The following is a 21352-nucleotide window of genomic DNA, read 5'->3' on the forward strand; positions in this document are numbered from 1 at the left end:
GTGAGAGAAGGGAGAATTCCTTTCTAATCAGGCAGTAGATGGAGGTATTCCCAGTCAGTCTGGGTCACTGGCGTTTTTTGTCCTTTTGTTTTTTGACACATTAATATTCACCATATGCACTGTCAGACCTTTCAGAGGCGCGTTTCATTTATGCTCTGTGGTGTGGGCAAACAGCGTGTCCAGCTGCTGCGTTTAGACAGCTCTCTTCTATCTCCTAAGCGTTGGCTCACACATGCACCCAAACAGGCCTAGTGTGTCAGAAACCAGAATTCCACAGACCCAGGCCAACCACTTCAATAAACATCCTACTACAAAGCAGGCGCTTTAAAACAGGAGCACCTTATACAATGTATTCAGACCCCTTGGCTTTCTTCACATTTTATTGTGTTACAAAGTGGGATTTAATTGTCATTTTTGGTCAACAATCTACACAAAATACTCCGCAATGTCAAAGTGGGAGAAACATTTGTTTTTTATGAATAGAAATTAAATAACTAAAATATAGTCATTGCATAAGTATTCCGCTCCCTGAGTCAATACATGTAAGAAACACCTTTGGCAGCAACTAAAGCTGTCTTCTTGGGTAAGTCTCTAAGAACTTTGCACCCCTGAATTGTGCAATATTTTCCCATTATTCTTTTCAAAATTCTTCAAGCTCTGTCATGATGTTGGGGATAATAGCTAGACAGCAATTTTCAAATCTTGCGATAGATTTTCAAGCAGATTTAAGTCAAAACTGTAACTTGGCCACTCAGGAACATTCACACTCTTCTTGGTAAGCAACTCCAGTGTAGGTTATTGTCCTGCTGAAATATGGATTCCTCTCCCAGTCTCGGGGGTAAAGCAGACTGAACCTGGCTTTCGAAAAGCTCCCCGGTCTTTGTACAGTAGTTGAATCTGTGCTTGAAATTCAATACTTGAATGAGGGACCTTACATATGTTGTATGTAGGGGGGACAGAGGAAGGTGTAGTCATTAAAAAATCATGTCAACCCCTATTATTTCACACAGAGTGAGTCCATTATTATGTGATTTGTTAAACCAAATTTTGGCTTGCCTAAACTAATTGGCTGAATACTTATGCAATGACTATATTTGAGTTATGAATGTATTTATCCACCCCCAAAAAATATTATTTTCTTCCACTTTGACATTACAGAATATTTATTTGTAACAATAAAATGTGAGGAAATCCAAGGGGTCTGAATACTTTTGCAATGCAATGTATATTTTTTCCAACATCAGTTTGTCGACAATGTCATAAAATGTACGCAAAGCAGGCATGTGGAATTATGTTAAGGTGATAACATTATGTTTCTCTCAGGTTACATTAGCACAATTGTGACTATTACAATACAACAGACACGGAGAAATACCTTAAATCCATTACTACTTTTTAGACAATTTCAAAAATATTGACTCAACTCCGCATAAAAATTCCTGTATGGATCACAGGAAAATAACCTGGATTTTACTGTTTCCTGTCTATTGTGGACTGCTGGCCTGCTAGAATAGTACATGTTTTCGAACAGAACAACTTATTTTCAGTCAAATTCCCAAAGCAGAGGAGGGCTGGGCCTCTACAGGCTTTACTGTACTGTACCTTGAGGTACTTGACCAGTTTCTGGATCTGCCAGTACTCTGAGGGCAGGTCTGTATTACTCTCCGTGCGGCGCTCTGGCTGCTCCTCATCCTCCTCACTCTCTGATGAACTCTCACTGAAGTCGTCGGCGCCACCAACTCCTCCCGGGGTCTTACTGAGGAGCAGGACCCAGCAGGAGATAACAATTAACATCTAGGCTGTGTGTTCATACTCATACACAAGAAGAGTTTCAATGTCGGAATATGAAAATATGAAGGTTAATGTCCAGGATTTACTTTTGTAATTTAAAATAACTGAAAGGTTATTCTATACAAGCTAAAATCACAATCTAGACCTAGTGTGTGTAATAACTATACAAGCACTGGATGGTCTTCAGAAATATAGATGGGAGCGGTTGAGGGTAGCGGATGGATAGGAGTAAAAACACACAAAAGATAACTCTTGTAAAATAGAGTGTCCCTAAAATGTATATACTATGTATAAGGTGGTAGGATTAGTCGAAAACAATAAAGGAAAATATATTTTTAAAAGATCTGTGTATATCGCTGCAGAATGCTGTGGTAGCCATGCTGGTTAAGTGTGCCTTGAATTCTAAATAAATCAAAGACAGTGTCACCAGCAAAGCAAAGCAACCCCACACCATCACACCTCCTCCTCCATGCTTCACGGTGGGAACCACACATGCGGAGTTCATCCGTTCACCTACTCTGCGTCTCACAAAGACACGGCGGTTGGAACCCAAAATCTCAAATTTGGACTCATCTGACCAAAGGAAAGATTTCCACTGGTCTAATGTCCATTGCTCGTGTTTCTTGGCCCAAGCAAGCCTCTTCTTATTATTAGTGTCCTTTAGTAGTGGTTTCTTTGCAGCAATTCGACTATGAAGGCCTGATTCACACAGTCTCCTCTGAACAGTTGATGTTGAGATGTGTCATACATGAACTCTGTGAAGCATTTATTTCGGCTGGAATCTGAGGATGGTAACTCTAATGAACTTATCCTCTGCAGCAGAGGTAACTTTGGATCTTCCTTGTAGAATATAGTAAAAAATAAAGAAAAACTCATGAATGAGTAGGTGTCCAAACTTTAGACTGGTACACAGGAAGGATTTAAATAACTGTAATGATACACATAACAAATGTTGAGGTTTTTCCATTTAAAATAACGGCGATGATATTCTATACAACAAGCACCATTAAAATTCCAAACCTAAATGGAAGTGTCAGGTTTGAACGTCCTCGAGATCTAAACAGCATCAGCCAGGCATAAAGTGAGAGAGAGGGTTCGAAAGTAATGGGGGAACTGGAGTATTCATCATCATACTACACAGAACAGGCCTCTCTCTACCGTAGCCTTCCTTCCATACAAGCAAACAGAAATGCAGATGGATTTTAAAGTCAGCTGGGCCGCTCAAATAAGTGTATCATGAAAACGGCGCACCGCGGAGCAATGAAATTTGGTACACATTCAAATGGGTCCGCGGGGAAATGGTTCCCATGTACACAGATAGAATTTCCAGAGGAGGCCATTATCAGAGGAAACCAGCCGATATGACCGTTTCCCAGGCAGCGTAGCAGAGCCATGAGAAACACTGAACCAAGCCTTAATTAAGCAGTGAAGCACTGACCCTGTGTATGCTATCACTACTGTCCATAAGTAACGCCAGTAGACTCCCTGAGGGAAAGAGGGATGGATACCTAGTCACTTGCACAACTGAATGCATTTAACCCAAACCTTCTGAGTCAGAAGAGAGGTGTGGGGGGCTGTCTTAATCAACATCCAGGGGAGCAGTTGTTGTTGGGGGTTAATTGCCTGGCAGAACGGTAGATTTTTCACCTTTGCCGGCTCTGGGATTTAAACCAGCAACCTTTGGGTTACTGGCCCAACGCTCTTAAATGCTAGGCTACCTGCCTAGATCCCCTCCTGTACGTGTACCAAGTTTCACTTGTGCAAGGTGGAAAAAAGCTAATGGGCAGAACAGTGGCTACAGTCGACCCAGTAACTTTACTAGAGGTCCTGTATATACTGGCCTGTCACAATTATGGGGACAGCTGGAAACCTCGCTGCCAGGCGCCAGAGGAAAAACAGGGAAAGTGTACATCAGACCCATACATTATCTTATATAAGAATACTTATAATCCACAGAAAATATCATCATGGGTCAAAAGAGTTTTGCCAATATTTTCTTTCTGTTAACTCAGCAATCTCCTGTACTGTAGGCTGCTGCTTTCTGTGCTGTACTGTGGAAGCTCTATCATTTATGTAGTGCAGGAAGAGAAATCCCCATCAGGTGGCTTACGTTTTATTAGATGACTGCCGACCAGGTAAGGAGGACACAGAGAAATCGGCTTTCTTCTGCATCTTCTCCTGCGTCTCGGCAAACTTTTCACTCACTGCATTCTTTTTCGATTTCTTGTCATCTGCTTCACTAAAAAAATGAAATAAAATAAAAAGGCACACATCATTACCCATTTTTCTATTTTTAAATTGTTATTTATCGTAACATAACATCATCATCATCTAAGGCATTGAGGGAGAGAAAAGAGACACAGGGATTTTAGGCTTTTTTAGCCGTTTAAGGCACTTTTATCTGGAGCCAGTTGCCTCTTAAAAATGGGGACACTTATCACAAGGTGCAGCTGCAAATACTCAAACCCCTGCTAGATCTATTTATCAATCAAAGAACATATGTGATAGATCATTTCTGTGAATTTATCCTCCCGCGCCCAAGTTTTCAGTCTATAATTGAGCTGAGGGGTTCAACACAGTGAACACATCCATTAACTGGGATCGTCCATATAATCAGGAATATTTGTGCTTGCCCTTAAACGTATAAGCCATATAAAACCATCTCTTTATAATGTGTGACTGCTGGCATGCGGAGAAGACACAATGAGGCAAACGCAGCCATCGAAGTGCTTGACTCCAGCATCACCCCCTTCTTACTTAAAAGCTTAAAATCTATTGGAGCAGAAAGTTCCAGCCACACATATTACATGCATTGCAATATTTCAAGGACATTGTATATAAGGGTGGAATTATCACGTACTCATAGGGAGATGCGAGACCGAGGTTCTTCCATTTCAAAGATGGTTCTAATTTCTTTTTGCCGCCTGGCTTGTTTTGCACAAGCTGTTGTCTCGCCTTCTCATGCACATTCTTTTCCTGATGCTCGTAAGACCTCTGGGGTTGGCCTTGTTCCTCTGCATCAACCAATTCCACATGTTGGACCTTTTGTGTTGGAGGTTCTTCTTGAACGGCAAAATCCTGTTGAGGGGAAAAAAGACATGAGAAAAGAGGACCTCTCTTAATTTGCACCAAAATGCTAGCAGTGAAATATACAATAAATTTGGGTCGTAAAATTATATGGACTTGGGTCGTTAAAAAAGCTCTTCCTCTGAATGATTGTTCTTTTAACAAAGTTTTCGGTCCTATTGTGATTACTTTAAGTTATAAAGCATATTTTCCATTCTACATCTGATATGTTGCCTCTTTATTCATTTATTTGAGAGACATCACACACTGGTGTCAGAAAGGGTGTCGTTCAGTTCTTCTCAGCCCAAGAAGAACCCTATAAAAACGAATCAGGGTTATAAGTCTGTATCAGGGACTGTTCATGATAAAACAGAACTTTCTCAACATTCACGCAGCAGAATAACAATTCAGCCTTTATTACTGAGCGAAAGGGAATAAAATAACACATTCCCAGTGCTTTACAACACAGAAGAGGTCCCCCTCTATTAATTGGCTGAACAATATCAAAAGTTTATTGTTTCTTTACATTCCTCACGCTAAAACCTTGCAGTTTGGCATGGAGAAAGTAGAGCCTTTGTGTCACTGTTATTCAAAGATGATTTTTAAAGTTTTTGAAGGTCTTTTTACCCAACTTTACAACCTAACATAAGAATGCCAACAAGACACACATGAATGGATTGCAGGCAGGGAACGTTTTATAATCACAGACACCTGCTAGGCAGAAAATTGTTCGCCTCAGACTGCCATTGCTCTCAATGAGCTCATTTTTGATTTGTGATTTTCAGAAGTAAAAGGGGAAAAATAATTAACATGGAATACTACGGCTGTGTTCGTACGTTCGGCCCAACCACGCTCGGCCACTTTTCAAAAGGCTTGTTTGTCTTAGAACCCAGAGTGACCTTCCAGCTACTGCAGGCCAATTCAGTCCACCGTGGCTGCATTTCAGGTGTCCAACCTTACCTCTTTTTATGATACCTGAAATGGACAAACTCCATATGCTAAGACCGAAGGAAACATTCCAAAGTCTATGGCACACTACAGCAGCGCACACAGCACAGGGACGGCTCTGTCAGAGCAGTTAGAGGACCAACAAACAAGTGCACAGACACTTTAAGCACGTCTGACACCTGCAACTCTCCTCACACTTCTCGGCGACAAATCTTTTTTTTTTTTTACTACAGCTGACTTCCAAATCATTGGAACAATTATTATTTTTGTGCCACGTTCCAAGCCCTCACTGAGAAACCTGAGACTCCAAATATTTACACATGTTATGGACTTGTATCTATAATGACTTGCTCCACACAGTGATGGAAAATCAGAAGAGGTGCAACAAATGTGCAGCTGTCAGCTAATGGGTAGCTGTCAGTGGTGGAGCTCCGCGAGACTCCATGTGGAGAGTAAACATGACAGCAGAGATAGATTGATTTCGGGATTTTTGAATTGCATTTTTGCGTGTGATCGTGCATGCCAATATCTAATCATGTCCAATTTCTAATCACGTTGTAATTTTCAGAACGAGTCAGTCCAACACTCGTTCTGTCAGTCCAACACACCAAGGAAGGGAGTAGCATTATGCGGTATGCTTCCCAGGTGCTGCACTCTTCTCCTCTGGCTGCCTCTTACTTATTTGATTGAGAATGTCTGATCTAATAAAACTGTGAAAAATAATCTGCTTCCGCAACGCTGGAAACGAGTAGATCATGTTCAGAGATTGTTGTTGTTATCTTTGGCTATCACCCTGCCAGGCTTCATGTTGACTTGGATCACAACCATTTTGGGCTCTTGGTGATACAATCAGAGAGCAGGTCCCGGCCGGAGCGGTTTCAGACGTACATTTTGTTGTCCTCAAGATTGAGTGCAATTACTTTATTGCTGTATGTCTGAACAGGTTACAGTACTGCAATGCCTGCTGCACCAATCAATACAAAAGGCTTTTATCTGCAATCAGCATTCACTGCTGAGTCAAGCTGACCCTTTCTCATATAAGAAGTGTGCTTAAGTATTGCAGAGGGAAAATCCTTTGGTGGGGTGTAAAAAGGCCAGAAAGACATTGCCTGATTTGAGTGCAAAACACTCCCTTTATATCACCTCACCGTCACAATTCAATGTTTTTCTACATAACTGTAGCAACTTCAAAGGGCAAAAGAAGTAGGCAGAGAAAACCTGTGTCTTGATTTGTAGATCCGCTACCTCATTTACAGTAGTGTTTTACGGCCTACTGTCCAACATCCTCAGACCGACAGGTTCAGCCTCATGGCATCACTCCTCACAGACACAGGACTCATAAAACATTAAAGCCTGGATGGCCATTTTACACAGCACAGCGGCCTGGTACTGCTCATTGGGGTTTATACTGCCCCACTTACCCGCCACTTAACCTAACCTGTCGCTCTGTGGCACTAAGTCACACTGACTGGCCAAGCACAATTCAATTGAAAGTAATGAGGCGGCTCTTTTTCCTTGATAATATCGTTATTTCCAAATGGGGAGAACAATGGTTGTTATAGGCCACTGCAGTAAATGATGTAAATGGTAAATGTCTCGGGAACGTCCATGGATTATGGAGGGGGGGCTATTATAGCAGATCGTACTTCAGACAACTCTTGTATATCAAACAAGACATTTCCTTTGTCTTAAGCTATTGTCCATAAAGCAAGCACTGAAATTGTGTGGGAAAAGACAAAATATATTCTTGTCTGCCAGGCTTTACATTTGCAAACTACAATATATTATTGTGATTAACGTCCCACTGGTTCAGTTGTCAAGTAATGTGAATTCAACGTGAAATCCCCAAAACATTTCCCCATGTCATTGGATTGAGGTAAACAGTTGGGTGAAAAAAAGACTCAATTCTCTTACGTTGATGATTTTTTGCAAATCCAATTAGTTTTCCACATTGATTCAACGTCCTTACATTGAATTTTTTTGTTGAAGTGATATGGAAACAACGTTAATTCAACCAGTGGGCTCTTCATTTTAAAGAGCAAGATTTGCAGAAAGGGGTAAAAGGAAATCAGTTTTAATCAAATTTCCATTTCAATAGCTCAAGGACAGAATTATAGTGAATATAAACCAGCCCAGTAGAAATCAACAAGAGCAACATTGACCACAGTATTTGCTAACATAAATGAACGATTTAAAGTGGGAAAATACTATTATTTGTTTAGCTAGACTACTTTGTTGTAACTACTCATAACACAGTCCCAAATAGAAATGAGGAAACTAATAAATACTCAATATACTTGTTTTATCAATTAAATAAAACATTGTGTCCTTTCCTAGAACATAAATAAATGTACAAAGTTTCTCCGTAAATATTTGGCCCCTGTAACTGTATAGCTAGCATGCCTGTAATTTATACAGCATTTTCCAACAATACATTATTGAGTCACTCGTAACAAAAAATATGTCCAAATATTCAGATGATAAACACATTTTTCCCACCACAGCTTGAAGTCATTATTGGGGTGATTTGTTAATTCATCAAATCACTTAAGCAGGAAACAGCACTACTGAATGAATCACTGGCATTTCAGGGCAACACATGACTCTGTGTGAGTAACTGGACTGTTTTTTTACATTCTTTTCAACTGGGGTGATTTGGAAAGTAAGGTTAGGTAGTGCTGCAACAGCTTCAGAGAGTTCTCACTGTGCACCGTGACAACCAGACACTAGCTCACCGGGGAGGACGAGTGCAGACACTGATTCACAATCCTAAACGCACTCTACTATGCATTATATTACGTAATCTATGATCAGTCGAATGCATACTGCTTCATAGGGTTATCGGCAGAGCAAATATTACTCGGAGAAAACCACAACCTGCTTCACGTGAAACCCTACCTGTTTATTTATGTTCTCTGCAAAATGGGGAGACTTGCTTTTCAGAAGGGTTACCAGGTCTTTGTAGACATCGCTTGTTCTGTCATAGGCATTTTCCTCACCCTCCTGCCTTATGCCCTGTGAAGACGAAGATGACATTTCATGTATTCACTGTTACTGGCAGAGACCCCTATAGACCAACTATAGGCTCAGTTGGATATCTGTCAGAACAACTGAGGTTAGAAAGGGCCAAAGTATCAAAATGAAGCTTCACAGGCTGGAATTCAAAACCAGTGTGCACCGCCTGTACCCACATTATGTTAAACTGTAATCTTTTAGGTGTCATTTTTGTAAATATACCGTCAATGTCATACATGTTGGAACACGGGTTTCAGTGTCCTGAATTGAACCATTTCCAGGTGAGGAAACAGGGAGACAGGAAATGTACTAACTCAGGCAATCAGGCAGTGACGGAGAGAGTGAAAGGTGCTGAGGCATGTAAAATGTTTTCTTATGATTAATTGCAGACACGTTAAGGTCAATGGGGTGGTTGTAAATGTTTAACAACACAGGGCAAACTTGGAATTCGACCATACGGTTAACACTACTTCAGTACATAAATCGCTAAACTTTTCAGTGACACTTACCTAATGTTTTGGAAACTTTACGGGCTATCATTAAAAGAAACGTTCTATATCTTAAAAAATTGTTCATAACAATTGGCAAACATACTGTGCTAAAATATCTTGACTAGTAATTAACTGATGCCTAAAGCATTTATGACAAAACACATCCTGTAGACTAAAAATAATATCTAATGTGGAGAATGGAATACTGTTGACTGATATTCAGTTTATGGAAACTGAAACGAAAGGACAAAATAGAGAGCGTTTCTTGCTGCAGGATTTCTGTTTGACAGTTTAGACATAATCCACAACTCATTTGGTTCTCAGTCTACTGGAAACTGGTGTTGATTCAGTGACACTAATCTATCTCTAGCTATCTTACCCCGTTGAGAAAGACTCCAGCTGTGCTGCAGGTGATGTGCAGAGGCTGAGTGTCACACGGATTTATCACTAGGTAGCAGATCTCACCATGCACCTGCCTCCAAGGAGGAGTTCGACAGCCATTGGTAAACTCATAATCTGCAGAAAAACAAGAAGAGCATACCAGAGCATGTCAGTTCAGTATACAATGTACATTAAATAAATAGGATTTCACCATACAGTAGTAATGTCTCTATAGGGAATTAGGCCACATTGTGAGTTTTCCCTGAAGGTACAGAACGTATGAGGGGATCGAGGATTAGAGGGAAAATACAGTTCCAATACGGGTTCAAAGTGTGCAGCATCACAGGAGAAATCATCACTGTTCCCTGAGCCGCCAGCGAGGATGACGGATCAACTCCACCTCAGAGAGAGCAGTACAGGTGCTGGCATCCCAAATGGCACCCTATTCCATATTTAGTGCACTACTTTTGACCAGGGCCCATAGGGCTCAGGTCAAAATTAGTGCACTATATAAGGAACAGGGTGCCATTTGGGATGCAGTACAGGTCTGAAGACAGAAGACCAGGTTATTTAGAGCTCGCTGTGATTTCACTCCCTGATAAATCATCCTCTGAAAACAGCTACCCCGCAGAGCATCGTGACACACATACCACCTTATTTTAATGTGCCCGATATGACAGCGTGGAGACTATTTGCATATAAGGTTTTTTCAAAAGACTGCATTTATCACTGGGGTGGTGCGTTTTCCACTGAACGGTTAATTGTTATGTCATCGCAAATGTGCCGCGTCGACTGAGGCAAGTGAAACAATTGATTGTCTCAGTAAATCTGACATGTATAATGACTAACATGTTTTTCAGGGTTGAACACAGATATTTTGTATATCCCAGTATTACCCTCTAATAGCAAAAGAAAGAAAATGGGAAAGATAACTCAAACCTGATGTGTATTGAACAGACGTCAACACCCTGTTCTCCCCTTCACTGCAGAAGCTTTTCAACAGCTCAACATCATTCTTCACTGCGGCAGGACTGAGCCTAACCTCCCTGTACAAAAAAACAACAAAACAAATACAGACAATTCATCTTGGGCCCATTTGTTCTGTCTGGTAACAAACTGTTTTTTAATCAGTCAAACCCATATGTTTGGACTTGTCTGAAGTGGGAGTGGGAGTCAGTGTGTGAATTAAGATAGATTGATTTGTTATTGATAGAGATTGCAGACAGAGTGAGGAGGAGGAGGAAGGAAAGGCACCCACTGGGAGATCTGCTTGAGGGAGTTGCTGAGGAGCTGAGTATCCAGCTGCTGCAGTAGGATGATCAGCTTCACTTTGATCTCAGTCTCCTTGGCCTGGTCCCCCTCCTTGACCTTCTCCAGGAGACGCAGCACAGAGCTGTCCTCCCCCTCCACTGTGGCGAAGCTAGGTCCCAGCATCTTCGCAACAGGGTCTCTGTTGGCTACAAATTACAGTAAAAATGGTTAAGTCCACACATTTGTTTTTTTCACGTTTATTTTTGCCAGATTGTCCCATTGAGGTCAAACAATGTAGGCATATTTTAAGAAAGTTCAGGCCTAGGGTAATATAGACATACAGTAGATTATAGTTTTCTTTTCTCAAACTAACATAGCTATTAGCAAGTACCACATTACGGTTTTGGAGGGTACAGTAAATATGACTGAAGAATTGTAAACATAATCTGATGCCAGTTTCTAATTGGATGAAAGTAGACGATAACAAGGAGGACAAACAAATTATGCCTGTGGCTTATAGGAAGTATGCAGCTTTGACTATTTAGAATGCAAATGGGATGCAAAGTCTCATTCTGTGGTTGACATGGTTTACCTTCCAGGCAAGCTCGGACCTCCTTGAGCCTCTTATCCGTTGCCAGCTGCACTATTTTGGACAGCTGACTGAAGCTGTGCACAGAAATGCTCGGAGGGGTGAGCTGCAACATCGGATGCCCATCCCTGTCTGTTTCCTGTGACTTTACAGTGGGGCCACTGAAAATAGAGAAACACACATATTTTTAAGCATAAACTGGCAACAAGCACACCGTTTTCTTTCTCTATCTAGGCCTAGATACTTTTTCCATTCTGTGTCTATGCTAATATCATAAATATGATTTTTGGAAGGAAAAGGGAATGTTCTCAGCATTAACAAATACGCACTTTTGTTATCAGTGAAATCTACAGTAAATGCAGTTGTTCGGTTTCCCTTACAGAAAAAACACGTGTTCCACATGTCATCACGTAATCTTATGTGATTGCATGTGATCACGTGATCTTAGTTGAAGTTAATGTGATAACATGTAAAAGCAACAAGCACAGAAAATTGGCCAATTTTACATAGTGTTGATTTTTCCATGTAACATTTATAGTGTTGAGTCAGGTGTTAACTCCGTAAGTGTTAAATTAACATTCATTGGTGTAAAAGAACCCCCGTGTTGGTGGTAATAAGAAGTGTTAAACCAAAACCACAGCCATCATTATCATATTTCCCAGCATGCTATATTGCAGGTTGTTTATTAGAATTGTTTGTTTCAATATCTATATTTTTGCATGTACATTGATTGTTTAATTAATCTTATGCTACTCAAATATAAATAACATACATTTTTCTAAACTAATCCAATCTGTTACTTGGACTTATTGCACCCGTTACTGAAATGGTTGTTCCAGTTTCTCTGTTTAAGGTAGTCTCATAGATAAAAAATATATATATATATATAATATTGAGCTGACAGACAGGGTAGAGATGGTGGAATGGCCATTTTAATAAAACATATTTTCTCTGGCTCATTACTGAAATCCATGTCTCTTGCTAAAAAAATGACCATAATAACGAGCTACTATCTTTAAGACTTTGTCTGGGGAAAAATGTATCCATAACTGTTATAGGGGTCTATCGTCCTCCTTCGGCTAACCTTTGTGCACTCGAGGAGTTAACTAGTTTGTTGTCTTCCTTTACTAAATCAAAAGTTATTATCCTGGGTAATGTAAATTATGATTGGGAAATAGAGGCTTCGGACAATCTAAAAGACATGTGTAATGATCTAAACCTAACCCAGCTGGTGACTAAGCCTAATCTGATTATTATGTAATCACATATTGTTATCAGGAAATATTCCAAAAGTATGGAAATCAGCTCTTGTGCTGCCACTCGGGGATATTAGTGATCTTCATCATTATCGCCCCATTTCAAGGCTTCCTTGTCTAGCTAAGATTGTTGAATCCTTGGTAAATGTACAACTTTGCTCTTTTTTATCTGGGAAATGTATGTTGAATGTAAACCAATCAGGGTTTAGACCTGGGCATAGCACTATTACAGCAACCACTTCAGTTGTTAATGATCGTCCATGCTTTAGACACCTAAATGACATGTTTGTGGACCTGTCAAAAGCTTTTCATACTGTTGATCATGCTATTTTATTTAATAAGTTGTCCTCAATAGGCCTGAGCTCTGACGCGTGTGAATGGTTTAATGACTATCTTAGTGACAGAACTCAGGCCATCGTGATTGACGGGGTTAAGTCTGCATTTCTTGATGTACATAAATGTGTACCACAGGGGTCGATTTTGGGACCTGTTCTCTTCACTATTTAAATAAACACCATTAATCAATCTGTAACAAATTGTAAACTTCATCTACAGTGCCTTGATAATGTATTTACCCCCTATGCTGATTTTCTCTATTTTTGCATATTTGTTATACTGAGTGTTATCAGATCTTCAACCAAAAAATAATATTAGATAAATGGAACCTAACAAAACAAATTGATATTTCTTTACTTAATTAACAAAGTTATGCAACACCCAATTCCCCAGTGTGAAAAAGTAATTGCCCCCTTACACTCAATAACTGGTTGTGCCACCTTTAGCTGCAATGAATGCAACCTAATGCTTCCTGAAGTTGTTGATCAGTCTCTCACATCGCTGTGGAGGAATTTTGGCCCACTCTTGCATGCAGAACTGCTTTTTTCAAGTCCTGCCACAACATCTCAATTGGGATTAGGTCTGGACTTTGACTAGGGCATTTCAAAACTTCAAATGTGTTGCTTTTTAACCATTTTCAGGTAGACTTCATTGTGTGTTTTGGATCATTGTCTTGCTGCATGACCCAAATGCGCTTCAGTTTCAGCTCATGGACAGATGGCCTGACTTTCTCCTGTAGAATTCTCTGATGCAGAGTAAGTTCCTTCTATTAAGGCAAGTCGTCCAGGTCCTGAAGCAGCAAAGCACCCACAAACCATCACACTACCACCACCATGCTTGACCGTTGGTATGAGGTTCTTACTGTGGAATGCAGCGTTTGGTTTTTGCCAGACATAATGGGACCCATCTCGTCCAAAAGGTTGACTGAAGTTTGTCTGGATGATCATCATCAAAACTCTTGGAAAAATGTTCTATGGACAGATGAGTCAAAAGTATAACTTTTTGGACGACATGGGTCCAATATATATTTGTGTATAATGTGCATATTCACAAGTGCATTCTGAAAGTATTCAGATCCCTTGACTTTTTCCACATTTTGTTACGTTACAGCCTTATTTTAAAATGTATTTAAAATTAAAAAAATGCTCTCATCAATCTACACACAATACCCCATAATGACAAAGCAAAAACCCCCCGGAAATATCACATTTACGTAAGTATTCAGACCCTTTACTCAGTACTTTGTTGAAGCCCCTTTGGTAGCGATTACAGCCTCAAGTCTTCTTGGGTATGACGCTACAAGCTTGGCAAAACTGTATTTGGGGAGTTTCCCCCATTCCTCTCTGCAGATCCTCTCAAACTCTGTCAGGTTAGATGGGGAGCGTCGCTGCAGAGCTATTTTCAGGTCTCTCCAGAGATGTTCCTTCATTGAATTCTTGGTCACCTCCCTGACCAAGGCCTTTCTGTTCCGGATTGCTCAGTTTGGCCGGGCCGCCAGCTCTAGGAAGGGTCTTGGTGGTTCCAAACTTCTTCCATTTAAGAATGATGGAGGCCACTGTGTTCTTGGGGACCTTCAATGCTGCAGAAATGTTTTGGTACCCTTCCCCAGATCTGTGCCTCAACACAATCCTATCTGAGAGCTCTACGGACAATTCCTTCGACCTCATGGCTTGGTGTTTGCTCTGACATGCACTGTCAACTGTGGGACCTTATATAGACAAGGTGTGTGCCTTTCCAAATCATGTCCAATCAATTGAATTTACCACAGGTGGACTCCAATCAAGTTGTAGAAACATCTCAAGGATGATCAATCGAAACAGGATGCACCTGAGCTCAAGTTCAAGTCTCATAGCAAAAGGTCTGAAAACTTATAAGAAACAGAAATACCTTATTTACATTTGTAATACATTTGCCAAAATTTCTACAAACCTGTTTTTGCTTTGTCATTATGGGGTATTGTGTGTAGATTGATGAAGAAAAATACTAATTTAATAAATTTTAGAATAAGGCTGTAACATAACAAAATGTGGAAAAAGTCAAGGGGTCTGAATACTTTCCGAATGCACTGTATGTTGTATCATACAGGGCGCATTTGAAAAAGAGACTTAAGTCTCAATATGTCTTCCCTGTTAAAATAAAGCTTAAATCAAAAATATATATATCTTATTCTTCCCAACCCAGCAGTCATTCTGAATGCAGGTTGGAGGTGAATAAAAATTATAAATTGTTGGATTTCCCCATTGTGGCTGGATTCCAATAGGAATTACTCATCACTTTGCAAGCCAGCATAAAATGACTTGCAGGCCTGATATGGCCTGTAAACCATGAGTTTCAGGCCACTGTATTAGGGTAAATCTAGGCCCTCAAAATAAGGCTGTATGAAATATGTGTTGTATTGTCTTCAACAATTACATTTTAATGATAACATATTTGCTTAGGATCTCACTTGGTTAAGGTCACAGGACTGAAATGGATGAATGCAACAACCATGTCTCTGTCACTAACAAATTGCCTACAGTCATTGGTGGTAATTCACTCAAAAGACACTCATGGAAATATGACTTTACAATAAGCATTGTGTTAATTTAACAGAGGAAAGTGTGGACCCATATAGACACTGGACCAGTGTTAAATATAACACTCTCAGTGTTGATTTAACACTGAACATTTTGCTGTGTGTGATAACATGAAACTATACATGTGAAAACATGATCGCATGTGAAATAAATGTGACATGGGAATGCAACATTTCAACCGTTTTTTCACGTGAAAATGCAATTCCACATGCGAGGTAGATTTTCCCATGTGAAAGTGCAAATTTGATTTTCAAGTGAAATTTTTTTCACATGAAACTGCAAATTTCACATGTGAAACAAACGCACATTTCACGTGAATCTGCAATTCACATGTGAGGTGAAAACATGGTATTCTCATGTGAAAAGGTGGTGTTAACATTTCAACTTAAAATGTTATACATGTGAACATCTGGTTTCACATGTGAACAACTGACGTGTCTCTATTTTATTGCCATGTGAAAATGTCAACTCAAATGCAATTTTCAAATATATTTTTTTGTAAGGGAATGATATGATATTGGGTTTTAAAGTAAATGGTACAACTGCTGAAATAGAGTAAAAAATGTAACATGATAACTTAGTACTGACTTTTCAATATGACCCTACCTAGGATTTGAACTCACAACCTCTGGATTTGACTATTCTCTCATCATTGATTTCATTTACTTATTTCAGCAATTTGAGGATTTTCTGTATATTCTGTTGGTGAGGCATATTAATCTGTTTTAATGTTACTCCTGATTCACTAAGATAAATATAATGGTTTTTCTTGAGTTTATTTTTAAGCAGAGATTTACTTTACTTAAGTCCGAAGTGTAGAAAGACAGGTGAAATCAGTCATTGACACAGGCATGGTGGCATAGCAAGAAGATCGGAATGTAACGAACCAATAGGTTATGAGTTCAAATCCCAGGCGATGACATGTTGAAGAACAATTACTGTACAAATAAAAATACCCAATTGAATAATGTATGCCAAAATGTTTCAAATATGTAAGTTGAAAACACTATTGTCACGACTTCCGCCGAAGTCAGTCCCTCTCCTTGTTCGGTCGACGTCACCGGTCTTTTAGCCATCGCCGATCCACTTTTCATTTTCCATTTGTTTTGTCTTTGTTTTCTACACACCTGGTTTCTATTCCCCAATTACATGTTCATTATTTAACCCTCTGTTTCCCACATGTTAGTGTGCATGTTTATTGATTTGTTCTTGGCGGTACTGTTCGGCTGGTTATGCTTGCCGGGTTATGTATTTACGCCCGTTATTTTCGAGTTACCGGTATTTCTCCGCACTTTGAGTATTGTCTGTATACTGGTGCTGTCGTGGAATTAAATACCTTGTACACTCATTTCTGCTCTCCTGCGCCTGATTCACTGCACCAGTTAACCACCACCTGACAACTATGTTAAAAATACCGTGTGTGTGTATCCTAATGACACATTTTTGTTTGCAGGGCATCACCTGTGAAATCTCATGTGGGAAAAAATATGAATCCGTATTTGGAAGGTTATATCGTCACATGTGAAAATCCACATATGAAATATCATCACATGTGAAGTGTTCCAAAAACACATGGTTTCACATGATTTCAGATGTGGAATTTCAGATCTGAAATAAAATTTCACTTGTGCAAAACGTGGAAAATTCACACGTGAAATCATGTTTTTTTTCCCCGCAAGGGTTACCATTTACCAACTGTAGAATAACAACTAATCACATGCAGACAGCCAGGGAAAAAAAATAACAGACTTTTCTGATGAAGTAGTCTAGATGTTTCCTGTCCTACTGAAGTTGAACAGAAAACAAATACATTCAAGAACATAAATATGAGTCCTGCTGCAGGGCTCAAAATACGTTTAGACTCCATGACAACATCCCCAGTCAGTAACATTACACCAAGCACACAGGCAGCACAGCTTGCCTCATGATTACCTTATGTCATACTCTGTTTTGAAATCAGAAGCCTCCAAAGAGGTAGTCCACTGGAGCGGCTCCTTGAACACATGCTTAGCCTCCTGAGGGTGTCTGGAGCTGAACTGTTCCACAAACTCCAGGATCTCTTTCAGCAGAGACTCGTTGACTGGAGTGATCTCCAGTTTTCCAGTCCCAGAACTTGCTGTGGTCCATTGCGCTGCTCTGGTCAGCGCTACCCCCATGGTAGCAGCTGTGTGGGACTGGCAAAGTCCTGAAACTCTATGGTCGATTAAATGGTGACAATTACACTTTTAGCAACAAATGTCAACAAAATATTAAATCGCTTGCTACAGTTATAGTAAACTGGCAGATAAGACGGTATCGACCTAGCTAGCTAGCTAGCTATGTTAACAGCCGGTTATTGACTAACGTAACGTTAGTTAGCCAGCTGACCCCCGCGTTGCTTACATCCATCATATCCCAAACTTTTGAAAGGTGTTGAAGCTTTCATACACAAAAAAAAAAACGAACAATTTGCAAATGTTTTAGGTAAGTGTACAGTAAACATTTATCTTTTACATATGACAACTTACCAGCTATTTGAAATTGTCTTCTATTTTGTTAGAGAACACCGAGCTAGCTACCAATCAATGTTAGCAGTTAGTCGGTTTCCTTGGAAACAGACAAGCCCCACTGCCTCCAGTTGCTAGGATACCGCTCAACAACATAGCGGGAGACGGGTCAAAAATAACATTAGTCAGAAACGCAAAACTCTATTCCTTCCTGCCTGCAGCCTGCTGGTGTGATATTTGCTTTAGAACAGCGTGAGTCTGAGTATGCCTTCATGAGAATAGTTCATTTTTTAAAGTAGAGTGTCCACAGAACCACACATTTGAGAGCTTCTTTAGAAACATCCTCTAGGATTGCTGTATGGTTTGGCACTGTAGTGTTATGCAGACAAACATTCTGGGCAAACTGGATACAGTCTATTTGAAGTAGATTTTTACCCATTTTGGCTCAGCAAATAAAGTAATTCAGACTTCATTCATTCAGTCATTGAGAGCAACATCCTCTTACTGTATGAAAAGTGTTCATTTTCAAAACAAAAGCCACCTCACCTGGCTGTAATTTCATAAGTTGAGTATGGAAATGATTTCATTATTTCAGGTTGGCAAAAAAAAAGAAGAAAGAAAAATCATCCAGGAGAGTGAGATAAAGGCATTGGTATGTTTTGAGACTGGTAGGCCACCCAAAAACCAGGCCTAGTTGATTAACCAGATCCGATTGCATATTTTTCCTTTTCAGGTAGATGCAAAAGGAAAATAACCAGAAGACTCTAAACCTTTGATTGTGCACCACTGTGGAACCTTCCATTCCTTTGGCCACTCAGCCTCCAGAAGTGAGCTCAGAGTCAGACAGTTAATGGGGCGATCCACCCTCCACAGAAAGGTACCAAAACTCCATGGTTGCATCCCAAATGGCACCCTATTCCCTGCGTATGTACCATGGGCTCCTCGTATTGGCTAAGCGTGCCCCAGACCATGATTGATAACACTGGAGTATGTTTTCATTAGATTATAACCCCCTCCTCTTTCCTACGCTGATTGAACTGCAACAATTTGTGCAAATCAACACTGTGTATCTCATTGTCTGGCAGCTGCCCACCCGGTCCGTGGTGTCCTGTGTGTGTGTATCTCTCTCTCTCTGTGTGTCTCTCTCTCTCTGTGTCTCTCTCTCTGTGTGTCTCTCTCTCTCTCTCTCTCTCTCTCTTGTGTGTGTCTCTCTCTCGCTCTCTCTCTGTGTCTCTCTCTCTCCCTTTGTGTGTGTCTCTCTCTCTCGCTCTCTCTCTCTGTGTCTCTCTCTCCCTCTGTGTCTCTCTCTCTCCCTCTGTGTGTCTCTCTCTCTTTCTCTGTGTGTGTCTCTCTCTCTCTCTCTCTCTCTCTGTGTCTCTCTCTGTGTCTCTCTCTCTGTCTCTCTCTCCCTCCCTCTGTGTCTCTCTCTCTTTCTCTGTGTGTGTCTCTCTCTCTCTCTCTCTCTCTCTGTGTCTCTCTCTCCCTCCCTCTGTCTCTCTCTCTCCCTCTATGTGTGTCTCTCTCTGTGTGTGTCTCTCTCGCTCTCTCTTTGTGTGTGTCTCTCTCTCTCCCTCTCTGTGTGTCTCTCTCTCCCTCTGTGTGTCTCTCTCTCCCTCTGTGTCTCTCTCTCTCCCTCTGTGTGTCTCTCTCTCCCTCTGTGTGTCTCTCTCCCTCTGTGTGTCTCTCTCTCCCTCTGTGTCTCTCTCTCTCCCTCTGTCTCTCTCTCTCCCTCTGTGTCTCTCTCTCTCCCTCTGTGTGTCTCTCTCTCCCTCTGTGTGTCTCTCTCTCCCTCTGTGTCTCTCTTTCTCCCTCTGTGTCTCTCTCTCTCCCTCTGTGTGTCTCTCTCTCCCTCTGTGTGTCTCTCTCTCCCTCTGTGTGTCTCTCTCTCCCTCTGTGTGTCTCTCTCTCCCTCTGTGTCTCTCTCTCTCCCTCTGTGTGTGTCTCTCTCCCTTTGTGTGTCTCTCTCCCTTTGTGTGTGTCCCTCTCTCTCTCAAATTCAAATTTCAAATTCAAGCTGCTTTATTGGCATGAAAAACATTGTGTCAATATTGCCAAAGCAACAATGTATACAATATACATTGTAATACAATTATAAACAATAACAAATAATAACATAAAATGGCAGTAAATAATAATACAAAATTAAATACAAAATAATAACAGTAAAATGGTAACAGTCAATAGTAGAATGTAATGTAATATATATAAAAATATAAATATGGAAAATGAAACTATAACTAAATAACTGTCATCTTCACCATTACATCAGTACTACAACTACTATCAACATTACCACTACTACTACCACCACCATCACTAAACTGCTATCATTACCATCACCCTACTACCATACCACTACTATTTGGAATGATAAACAACAATAGTAATAGTAATAACAATAATAGTAATAATAAGTAAGTTACTGCTTACTATGCAGATGTTACTATTCAGTGTCCCTCAGGCTATGGCAGGCAAATACATATTTGGCTGCAAGAGGAGCCATTGCTCCTTCGCCCATGAGTATTTTTACTTTTTCCTCTGGGTTTAATAGTTTTTGGGAAATGTACTGCCAGGGCCCAATTATGGCAATATTGCTCTAGAATATTAATGTTCTGTTGAAGACCTTCTTTGGTTGGTGATAGAAGTACCAAGTCATCAGCATATAGCAGGTATTTCACCTCTGTCAAATAGTGTGAGTTCTGGGGCTGGAGAATGGTCCAACATGTCTGCTAATTCATTGATATAAATGTTGAAAAGATTTGGACTCAAACTGCAGCCTTGTCTCACACCTCGACATTGTGAAAATAATTCTGTTCTTTGGTTTTTGATTTTTATTACACACTTGTTTTCTGTGTACATACATTTTATTAAGTCATACACCTTACCACCAAGCCCACTTTGGAGAATTTTGTAGAATAGCCCTTCGTGCCACATAGAATCAAATGATTTTTTAAAGTCAATAAAGCAAGCTGTCACGTTCTGACCAGTAAAGGGGTTATTTGTTATTGTAGTTTGGTCAGGACGTGGCAGGGGGGTATTTGTTTTATGTGGTTCGGGGTTTGTTAGTATATGTGTTTATGTAGAGGGGTGTTTGGTTAGAGTATTCCGGGGTTTTTGGGTTATGTTCTTTATTTCGTATTTCTATGTTCTGTCTATGTTGTGTATT

The 21352-nt window shown here is 40.3% G+C and overlaps 1 protein-coding gene and 1 long non-coding RNA gene across 2 annotated transcripts in view; one reads left to right on the forward strand and one right to left on the reverse strand.

Moving 5' to 3' along the window:
* Window positions 1–18289, reverse strand: part of odad2 (outer dynein arm docking complex subunit 2) — a 76399-nt gene extending 58110 nt beyond the window's left edge. The window contains exons 1-10 of the mRNA XM_014157496.2: window positions 18208–18289; window positions 17633–17893; window positions 11536–11693; window positions 10951–11149; window positions 10632–10738; window positions 9691–9827; window positions 8704–8820; window positions 4652–4869; window positions 3902–4030; window positions 1603–1756 (exon numbers count right to left, since the gene is read on the reverse strand). Of these exons, the coding sequence (XP_014012971.2) occupies window positions 1603–1756; window positions 3902–4030; window positions 4652–4869; window positions 8704–8820; window positions 9691–9827; window positions 10632–10738; window positions 10951–11149; window positions 11536–11693; window positions 17633–17856 (1443 nt within the window). The 5' untranslated portion in view covers window positions 17857–17893; window positions 18208–18289. The remainder of the gene's footprint in view (window positions 1–1602; window positions 1757–3901; window positions 4031–4651; window positions 4870–8703; window positions 8821–9690; window positions 9828–10631; window positions 10739–10950; window positions 11150–11535; window positions 11694–17632; window positions 17894–18207) is intronic.
* Window positions 18290–18361: 72 nt separating this feature from the next.
* Window positions 18362–19063, forward strand: LOC123729051 (uncharacterized). The gene is made up of 3 exons (XR_006760835.1): window positions 18362–18438; window positions 18782–18838; window positions 18920–19063. It is a non-coding gene; the product is annotated as an uncharacterized lncRNA (long non-coding RNA).
* The last annotated feature ends 2289 nt before the right edge of the window (window positions 19064–21352 follow it).

Source organism: Salmo salar, chromosome ssa19 (assembly GCF_905237065.1).
Source record: "Salmo salar chromosome ssa19, Ssal_v3.1, whole genome shotgun sequence".
Taxonomy (NCBI): Eukaryota; Metazoa; Chordata; class Actinopteri; order Salmoniformes; family Salmonidae; genus Salmo; species Salmo salar.